This window comes from Mus pahari, chromosome 17 (genome assembly GCF_900095145.1).
Source record: "Mus pahari chromosome 17, PAHARI_EIJ_v1.1, whole genome shotgun sequence".
Classification (NCBI taxonomy): domain Eukaryota; kingdom Metazoa; phylum Chordata; class Mammalia; order Rodentia; family Muridae; genus Mus; species Mus pahari.
The window spans coordinates 1,656,923-1,667,601 of NC_034606.1; the positions used below are offsets into that span (position 1 = coordinate 1,656,923).

The 10,679-nt window shown below is 43.0% G+C and overlaps 1 protein-coding gene across 2 annotated transcripts in view; it reads right to left on the bottom strand.

The window, feature by feature from the left end:
- The window catches only part of Nipal2 (NIPA like domain containing 2), a 102,749-nt gene that overhangs the window by 20,471 nt on the left and 71,599 nt on the right, over positions 1-10,679 (bottom strand). The window contains exons 5-6 of one of the 2 annotated variants that reach the window (XM_021217205.1): positions 8,781-8,902; positions 2,222-2,318 (exon numbers count right to left, since the gene is read on the bottom strand). The exons of the other annotated variant lie outside the window; for it this stretch is intronic. Coding sequence (XP_021072864.1) covers positions 2,222-2,318; positions 8,781-8,902 — 219 coding nt within the window. The remainder of the gene's footprint in view (positions 1-2,221; positions 2,319-8,780; positions 8,903-10,679) is intronic. 2 annotated transcript variants of the gene reach the window in all.

The window sequence follows — 10,679 nt, forward strand, 5'->3', positions numbered from 1 at the left end:
TTGTTCAATTCCTTCACCTGTTTGGTTGTGATTTCCTATAATTCTTTAAGGGATTTTTGTATTTCCTCTTTAAGTACTTCTACCTGTTTAGCAGTGTTCTCTTGTATTTCTTTAAGTGAGTTATTAATGCCCTTCTTAAAATCTTCTACCAGCATCATGAGATATGAATTTAAATCCAAATTTTGCTTTTTGGGTGTTTTGGGGTATCCAGGACTCTCTGTGGTGGGAGTACTGGGTTCTGATAATGCTGAGTGGTCTTGGTTTCTATTAGTAAGATTTTACATTTGCCTTTTGCCATCTGGTAATCTCTGGTGTTAGATATTCTAGCTGTCTCTGCTGGACCTTGTTCCTCCTGTGATTCTGTTAGCCTCTGTCAGCACTCCTCGGAGTCCAACTCTCTCCTGAGTCCCAGTGTTCAGATCACTCTCTGCAGGCAAGCTCTCCTCTTCCAGGAAAGGCCCACAGAGGTCTGGACCTCAGACCCCTCTTGGATGAAGATGAAGGCCCGAAGGGCCCCTGTCCAAGAAGCTCTGTTGCTTCTGCAGCTCTGTTGTTCTCCTTTGTGGACTGGTCTCTGAGAGACCAGGGACCTTAGTCCCAGGGTCAGAGCCCTCTCTGTAGGCCAATTCTCCTCAGTGATCCTAAGATTCTGGGTGTGCTAGGGCACTTGTGCTATGGAGATTCCTCTGGGGACCTTGGGACCATCCGCTGAGTTCCTGCTTCAAATCTTTTAAAAACATTCTTATGTCTTTTATCTCCCACGAGCAGAGACAAGCCCCCTCCTCCTCCTGTTACCTCTCTATTAATTAGATTTCTGAGATTTTCCCACAGGACATTAGATATGATACACCTTTTGACTAGACTTTTTTTTTTTTAAAACAGGGTTTCACTATATATTCCTGGCTGTTCTGGAGCTCATTATGTCCACCAGGCTGTCTTTGGACTCAGAGAGCCACCTGCCTCTGCTTTCTGAGAGCTAGGATTAAAGATGTGCACCATCACACTCAGCTAAACTATACATCTTCTTATCAGAACATCTTGCTTGCTACATTTATTATTATCTGCCTCGTTTTTAACTTAGTAAACCATGATACCTGCATTCGTTCTACTTCAGGCATAAGTTACCCAGCTCTAGGTAAAGATATATGTATATGTGTTCAAAGCGTTTCATACCTGCAGGCGGGTCACAGAGGGAGATGGTCCTAAGTGAGGTTCCTGCTTTTGTACTGAGTGCTAACCATGGTAGGTGTAGACACCCAGGAAGGAGGGAAGCAGGCGTGTATGTGGCTATTTCAGTAACTCACACAGAGCTGTCTATACCCATGCACATGGACTGAATCCAATTCAGAGTCATTTTGAAGATTAATCTGAGAGTTTCTCTAAAGCCTAATTTGAAAATCTTCTTCTTCAAAACTTTAAAAAAACTTTAAAAACACTTAGGTTCAGAGTTGACATATATGATCTTAATTCTGTTAGGTTCAGAGCTGACATGTATGATCCTAATTCTGTTAGGTTCAGAGCTGACATATATGATCTTAATTCTGTTATGTTTGCTTCTAGTCTCCCTGCCTGGTACTTTGAAAAGAAACAAATATAAGGTCCCCCATCTGTTTACCCCTGCAGGTTGTGTTTTGTGCAGGGCACATTTGCACCCAAAAGCAACTGCCCTAAACACAAATCCTCCCCCAAGGAGAGGGCAGGTGAGGTGGAAAGGGGAGACCTTGGCCATCTTTGTGGTGAGGCACAGCTTATCCAACAGTGTCAGTGCCATTAAGTCTTGCGTTTTATGACAAAGAGGAGCTCTAAATGAAGCATTATAAGAAAACTACTCAGAATTTGCAGGGAGCTCTCCCGCGTTGGTATAAACGTGTGAAAGAGAGACCTGAGAAGAGGGGGAAAGGAAGACATTAAACACAGTTGTTATCTAAGCTTCAGGTTCTAATCCTGCCAGGAGATGCTGGGATAAAAAATAACCAAGAATGAAGGAACTGGTGTTTAAGAAACTCATGGTCTTCGTCCTTATAACAACAGACAAAAAACTTCACTATATTCTTAAAAGAACTAAATATGTATAAATTGAGAAATGATGTGCAAAGTGTACTTTGTGTAATTTAGACTTTCTTTTTCAGAGTCAGAAAATAGAAACAGTGAGAAAGGGCTGGCTTGTCCCGTGTCTTCCTTCCATACTCCCTCTGACACGGGACACACAGCAGTTTCTTACCAAGGAGTGCCACCAGGGTGAGCAGGACCACAATGTGCTTCATTCCTTTCCTTTTATGGAAATACAGAAGGATGCAGAAAACTAGGATTTCTAACATCTAAAAATTAAAAAAGATTAAAAAAAAAAAGAGTAAGTTTCTCTCCATAGTCTACCAGATGCCCCAGTATGTGTTTGCGTTTGCGGCGGGTTCTCACGAAGGTTTGGGTGGCTGAGATTCCCAGGGCCGACTGTAAATGCAGGGTAGTGTCAGGACCCTCAGTCACCCGAGGTGCTTGAATATCACCCACCCACCAGTGACGCTGAGCCCAGCTCTCTAGGCTCCCTGCCACTCCAGGCTCATTTCTCTAACTGTTTACTGTCCTGGTGTGTGCTGAGCAGACATGCTGTGCTAAGCTGGGCAATCCTCCTGTAGCCATGCCCACTGAGGCTCCCAGCTCTCTCCTTTGCCCTCTGCCAGCCTCCTTGCATGGCTGTAGTTGTCTTCCATTTTGTCTGACTATTCTTACCTTTCTCTTTTCTTTTTTCTTTCTGTTTTGTTTTGTTTTGTTTTGTTTTTCGAGACAGGGTTTCTCTGTGTAGCCCTGGCTGTCCTGGAACTCACTCTGTAGACCAGGCTGGCCTCGAACTCAGAAATCCGCCTGCCTCCGCCTCCCGAGTGCTGGGATTAAAGGTGTGCACCACCACTGCCCGGCCCTATTCTTACCTTTCAAAACTTCTACTGTTTGGCAGCTGTGGCGGTTTGAATAGGAATGGCCCCATAGGTTCCTGGGTTTGAATGCCTGGCCATGAAGTGTAGTATTGTTGAAGCGGGAGGCAACTGTGGGGGCAGCGTTGAGGTCTCAGCACTCAAGCCAGGCCTAGTGTGGCACTCAGTGTCCTGCTGCTGCCTGCGGGTCAGGACTAGAACTTTTAGCACCTTTCTCCAGTATCATGGCTGCCTGAGTGCTACCACGTTTCCTGGCACGATGATAACGCATTAAACCTCTGAAACTGAAAGCTAGCTCTAATTAAATGTTTTCTTTTATAACACTTTCCATGGGCATGCTGCCCCTTGACAGCAATAAAACCCCACTAAGAGAGCAGCCCAGAACTTATTTACCTATAAAGGACATGCAGGAAAATGGGTAGAAATCATACTACATTAAGAGAAATAAGTAAATCAGACTCAGAGAAAAACAAAAACAAACAAACAAAGAAACAAAGAAACAAGTATGCATGAGATCCATCCAAATTGATTCAGGGAGTGAAAATATAAATTAGATCCAGCCATTCTTTTGCTTGGATTTCTTATGGCTCTCTATTCTCTGTACATTAAAGACTACATTTCTTCTGGATGATAATGTTTAGCTTCTGCTGTAGACCTCACAGATGGGCCACTCTGCCAGCCGGGCTCTCTCCTGCTCTTCCTTGCTCTCTCCCATTTCCTCTTCTATCACTCCCTCTGTTTCTTTGTTATTCTCAGACAGCTCTGTGCTTTGCCCAGAATGTTCTTCCACCAATCTGCACAAAAGGACTGCATGGTGTCTTGGTCTCCTCCCACCTTTAACAGGAAGGCCTTGGGGCTGAAGAGATGGCTCAGCAGTTAAGAGCACTTGTTCTTCCAGAGGTTCTGAGTTCAATTCCCAGCACCCACATGGTAGCTCATGACCATCTCTAAAGGGATCTGATGCTCTCTTCTGACATGCAGGTGTCCATGTAGCAGAGCACTCACACATTGTAGGTTCTATGCCCCAGTACAGGGGACTGCCAGGGCTAGGAAGGTGGAGTGGGTGGGTTGGGGAGCAGGGGGAGGGGGGGAGGGGATAGGGAATTTTCAGAGGGGAAACTAGGAAAGGGGATAACATTTGAAATATAAATAAAGAAAATATATAATAAAAATAAGTGTAAAAAAATTGCAAGAGGTTAAAAAAAGATTTTTAAAAAAGTTAAAAAGCAAGCCAACAAACAACCCCCCCCCAAAGTAAACAATAGAAAACAAAAAACCAGGAAAGCCTTTTGAGCCCAGTGTCCCTCAGGTGCCGGGATCTGGTTCTCACCTGCTCATTACCAGGAGATGGAGGGCCCTTTGCCATGACATAGAACATGGAACATTTGCTTCATGCCTGCTCTAGATTTTTTTCCTTCTCAGATTCTCTCTCTGTGGCTTCAGAACAAATAATGCTTGAATTCCCATCATCCACAGAATGCCTATAGTGGCACTGGGTTCCACTGTGGGCCAAGAGGCCACCCAGTTCTCAGGGAAAATATTCAAGTCTGAACAACAGCTAGCCTTGGATACACTTTTCTCTGCAGTGTTAGCCACCTGTGGCTCCATGGGCTCTGGCACCCCATGGAGAAGCCTCCTTGCTGACTGCTCTGTGAACCCAGTGCTCAGGAGGTAGGCACTGTGACTACCTTCATTTCATGGGCGAGGAAACTGAGGCTTGCTGTGTATGTGGGGCATGTTAAAGGATCCTGCCTCCAGCATGTTGAATAATGGCACCCAGCCAGGGACCCAGGTTTAAACACCCAGAACATTTGTTTACATTATGGCATTGTCACTGGGTTTTTAAAGCTGTGGCTAAGGCTCTGGGCCTGAAATGGAAGGTGAACTGGATGATTCAAGCAGAAGCCCAGGCTGGGCAGGAGCTGGGAAGGGACAGGCTCCTTTCTGGAGGCCCTGGCAAGTAATGTGGCAATCTATTTCTATTGTTTAAAGCTGTCGAGTGTGCGGTAAGTTATTATGGAGCTCATAGAAAACTGATTCAGGTTTCGATTCCTGAAGTCCTTTCCAAAGAATCATCTTTAAGATAAATTTTCTGAGTTGGTTTCAGAATTTATTTCATTTCTTTTTTCTTTTCTTTTCTTCCCTCTCATTCTCTGCCCTCTCTCCTCTCCCTCCCAGCTCTCTGTTTTTTTGAGAGAGTGTCTCTCTACATAACTCTGGCTAGCCTGGCCTAGAACTCACTATGTAGACCAGACTGGCCTTNAACTCACAGAGATCCACCTGCCACTGCCTCCACAGTGTTGGGATTAAAGGTGTGCACTCAGAAGTTTCTTAACTGGTTCTTGAATGTAACTAGAATTTTATGGTACTAGTTATCCCATTTTGGTTCTAAAGGAGTCAGTGGTAGTCTAGAAGATGATGTGTCAAAGCAGGTGAATTTCACCAATTTGAGTCTGAGTGCATTTCTTCTGTGTGGTATGTATATATATATAAATGCGTGTGTGTTTGTGTGTGCACTAATGTGTATGCATGTGTGTATGTGAGCACATTGGCATGTATGTACATGTGTGTGTACATGTGTTGTGTATGTGTGTGTATTGGTGTGTATGCATACATGTGTGTGTTTGTGTGTTCATGCTCGTACATGTGTGTATGTTTGTACTTGAGTGTGAGTGCCCATTGAAGTCAGGAGAGTAGATCTCTTGGAGATGGAATTATGGATGGTTGTTTAAACACCTGATGTGGGTGCTAGGAACTGAAGTCCTTTGCAAGAACAGTATGTTCTTATAATCACTGAACCATCTTTGCAGTCCCACCCTTTTTCTTTCTTTCCTTCATTAAAAGGACTTCTTTGTCTAACAGAAATAGGCTCTGTCAAAATTCTCTGTGGGTAGATTTGACCCTTGGTAGTCAGTTGCCCCGACCCTGCAAAAGCAGTTCAGTGACGTGTTCGAGTGTGCCCTTCAGAGAAAGGCAGTGTTACTTGGAGTTCTGACTCTCTGTATTCATTGACTTTGGCCAAGCTACTGAACCTCTCCCTATGCCTCAGTTTCTTCTTCTAGGAGGTGAAGAAGACAACGTTCCCGCGCATAGGACTGCTGCACAGGTGAAGTGTAGAACGAGACCAGAACTGTGTACAGGCCTTGCCTGCTCTGTCAGAGGGGTTCACTGTCCATGTCCTGCTGCAGGAACAGTGTTGTTTTCATCTAGACAACAAAGCAAAGGGATCTCATGTAAGAGTTGTTTAATAGAAGCAGCTTCCTCCGAGTTGACAGCACCAGATGGTGGGTGTTCAATCCGCTTTGTCAGAACTGCAGACTTAATAATCAGCATTGGGGCACACATTTGTTCCAAATGATAGGTTTGGCCCATGCTGCTGCTGATTTGAGGAAAGAAAATGAGCACCGTGTAGATTACTGTGTGAAGGATTTTATGTTCAGAACAGAGGTTTCAATTTGAGTTTATTGGAAAGTCTGGGTGGGCCAAACAGCCACCACCAAGCTGCCAAAGAGTATGATGTAACTGAGGCTTAAGGCTGTACTTCCTAGGATGGCTGCAAAGCACATATTAACAGGTGGATTGCTCAAGGAATGGTCTACAGCTCCTTGGCCAAACAGGACATATAGAACTAAGGAGGCCAAACCCTCTCCTTCCTTGAGGACACAAGCTGTTAGCTCACTTACACACATGGCAGATTCCTCATGGGACGTGTTCTATATTTTTACAAGTTACTCTGAGCTTGAGACCCCATTTAGCTGTGACTTTGTGACAGGCTTTGCAAAGAGAACTACTCCTCTGTGGCAGAGGAGCCTGAGAAGCGGGGCCAGTGATGGAACCGACAGTATAGACACCAGACTTCTCAAACTCCTTTCTTGCACAAGGGCACCAAGCAGGGGGTAGGCTCCTGGTCTTGTGACAAGGCATCCATTTCCATGGAGAACTGGACATAACACAGGCACCATGGTCCATGGAAACACAAGTGAGAGCTGAGATGGTCTATGTAACTTTACAATTACTTGGTGGAAGGTGCATAACTGATTAAGACTTTGGAATACTTTTATTAACTTGATGTATGATTCTGATCAGTCCTGAAAAGCAATTCAAATGCTGTATTTATACTTGGTGTAATACAGAAACATATGAATGACTCGTTAGTCATTCATTAATCACTAGGCAAATTAGTCTTTTGGGAGTAATGTTGAGATAGGATCTTGCTAAGGATTCCAGCATGGCCCTGAACATTGATAGCATATATTATATAAGTAGACATAGGCAGTTGAGATGCTCACAAAGAGCCTGAGATGGATGGATTATTCAGAGAGGGAAAGAAATGTAAAATATACTGAGAGGCATTGAAGAGAGGCATTCCAGATGGGCATGAAATAGACACTGCACAAATTCATGAATTCATTCTCATTCTCTCTCTCCCTCTACCCTGTCTCTCCCTCTCCCCATGTTTTCTCCCTTCCTCCCTCTGTTCTTTCTCAGCAATATATGGAGAGAGATATGCTAGATGTAATGAGAAAAGAGAAGGAGCTAGAAAGTGGGTACCTTGGAAGGCTACAGGATGATTAGTTAATAGTGCATAGTAAATGAATACTTAAACACAGAAATTCATTACTTTTCCATGTTGTAAGAGAAGGAATAAAGAGGGAGACACTAGAGAATATTTATAGATATTTGTGTTCCAGGGGTCATGATTGTGTCAGAGATAGTGAGACAGTCAGGCAGTGGTGGCACACGCCTTTAATCTCACCACTTGGGAGGCAGAGGCAGGCAGATTTCTGAGTTCCAGACCAGCCTGGTCTACAGAGTGAGTTCCAGGACAGCCAGGGCTACACAGAGAAACCCCATCTTAAAACAACAACAACAACAACAAAAACAACAAAAGAGAACTCTTGTCATTAGACGGCTGTGACAGGAGCCTGAGTTACACTTGGGGGCAAAGGTCACGTGTAACACCTGTAAACACCCACACCATGTTTTTCACACTAAGTTTGTAGAGTAGGGTAATTTTTTTTCAGCAGAGAACTGTATCAGGTACCTTTCTGAGGTCACTTCTTTCTTTCTTTCTTTTTTTTTTTTTTTTTAAGATTTATTTATTTATTTTGTGTATATGAGTACACTATTGCTCTCTTCACACCCACCAGAAGAGGGCATCAGATCTCATTTTGGATGGTCAAGAGTTACCATGTGGTTGCTGGGAATTGAACTCAGGACCTCTGGAAGAGCAGTCCGTGCTCTTAACCACTGAGCCATCTCTCCAGCCCCTGAGGTCACTTCTAATTATAAGAAGTCCCAGAATTAGTATGAGTTTCTAGCCTTTGATTCCTTATTATCAAATTTACAAGCTTTTTGTCAAACTAAATGCTCAGTTAGACAATTCTAGTTTTTCTATACGTGCCCTTTCTAGAATGTTTTTTTTTCTCCTGTTTTAGCTAGCTTTGGTAGCAAGTCACATATTTACTGCTTGAATCCAATTTGTCCTTTATACTTACCAGATGCGGCCACTGTATCCAGTACCTCAGTTAATGTCTTCAAGTACCTATTGCACTAACTCCCTCCTCTCTCGTCCCTCCCTCTTCCCCTCCCTCACTCCCTCCTTGTCCTTCCCCTTTCTTTCCTCACATCCCTTGGAACTGTACCACTGCTATTGCTTTGACCTCAATGAGGACTTTTTGGGAAGACGCTTTAACAGTGACTTAGCAGCTCGCATGCTTCACTACTGATTATGTACACTTATACTTTAGTAAATCACTGTGTTGAAAAGAAGGGTTACATGGGTTTTCTCACACTGTAGCTACCAAGTCTAGATAATATACTTTAGAAACGGTAAAATATTAGAACTCTTACCACATAGACCAGGAATTGCCAGCCAACAAAGTAATACTGTACTGTTCTTGCTGAGATAGCCTGGGTGATATTTGGAGCAAAATTCACCAATAAATATGTTCCTGCAAATGCTAGTGTCATACCTTTGAATAAAAAAGAAAAGACAAACCAAATTTAAAAAACAATTAAAGTTTTTCCTTTTTCCTCTTTCCAGTTGGGACAGGGTCTTGCCATGGTAGTCTTAGCTGATTTAGAACTCATTTTGTAATATAGGCTGGCCTTGAACTCACAACTTCTCCTGACTCAGTCTCCTAAATACTGTGATTTCAAGTTTGCCTCATCAGATGGGTACCTTAAAGCTTCTCTTGATATAAGCATCACCAGTTATGTTGTTAAAATGCAGGCCATTCTTCCTCACCCCTGGCAGCCCCAGTGGTCCCATTAAAACACAAGTCATCAAACTATCCCTAAAGAGCACCGCATCCTTAAAGGAGAATAAAAGCCAGGGAGCAGACAGAGCATGACATAACTTCAGACTTTCTCTGTTGTTCCATGTGAGTCCTATCTTCTTCAGAGAAGTTTTCCCAAAGACAGAGACGATCAGAACATACACACATGGAGAGGTAAGGGCCCAGTCATACTGTTTCCACACCATGACGTACAGAGCGGATGTACATACACAGATATAGGTCCATCTCTAGTGGATGGATGTGCTGAGACTCTAGGGTAGGGAAGTCTACCTCATGATGACCAGCTCTTTTCTCACTCCTTCCTGGAGCCTGTGAGCTTGGGGGATCTAGACTTTGAAACTCAGCAATGGTCACTTTAACTGCTGTCCCTAATGGCAGTCCTTCCAGAAGTAAATGTGGTGAGAGGGACCTCCTCACTGTAGAGTCCCAATACTTTACTAGGATATAGAATCCCAGGTTAGCCTAGTACAGATAGAGCACATCATAAACTTAATTATAATCTGGTCATGATTTTATCATCACTTAGAACCATGGTGGGTGCACAGGAGGAACAGCAGGGGTAGAAAGAAGGGCCTTTATGTACTAAAACAACCCTATTTATATATAATTAGCAGCCTGAGAAAATTTTATCTAAGTAGCTGTTTTCAGGAACTACAGTTGATTTTTTTTTAACCACTGAGTATATCTCTGTTGTGGCTATAATTTACAAACAGCCTCGAATGAAACTGGATCATCTGGTCTGTCTGTAAAGTCGCACTTGGAGGTGCTGATTTTCCGCCCCTCTTAACGACATGGTCTAGGTTTTGAACTCAGTTTATGAGAACAAATAGTGTTTAATGTTACATAAGTTTGACAATAATCTATTTAGCGTAGTATAAAGCTACAGGTAAATTTCCTCTTATAATATACTGTGAAGACAAGATTATACACATGATTTTCAGAGCAATTTCTAGTGACAATTTTAAAAATAAAAATATATGCATTAGTAAACACTGTACTAAATGCAAAGTAATAAAAAGCACATATGTGAACTTGAGGAAAATATTGGCCAGTCATCTTTTTTCTTTGTAAAACAAAGGATTATTTCAAATTAGGTTCTTAAGAGGAAGAAAGTTTTTAAAAACGAGTTTTCTGATCTGATATGATAAAGTAGCATGAACCTTCTGGGCACACTTCAAACTGCCTCAGGGCTTTCGAGTGTTCCTCTCTTCAGTCCAAATTATTTTTTTCTTATTTATTTATTTATTTGTTATTATTTTCTTTATTTACATTTCAAATGCTATCCCGAAAGTTCCCTATACCCCACCCCCACCCCTGCTCCCCAACCCACCCACTCCCACTACTTGGCCCAGGCCTTCCCCTGTGCTGGGTCATATAAAGTTTGCAAGACCAAGGGGCCTCTCTTCCCAGTGATGGCCAATTAGGATATCTTCTGCTACATATGCAGCTA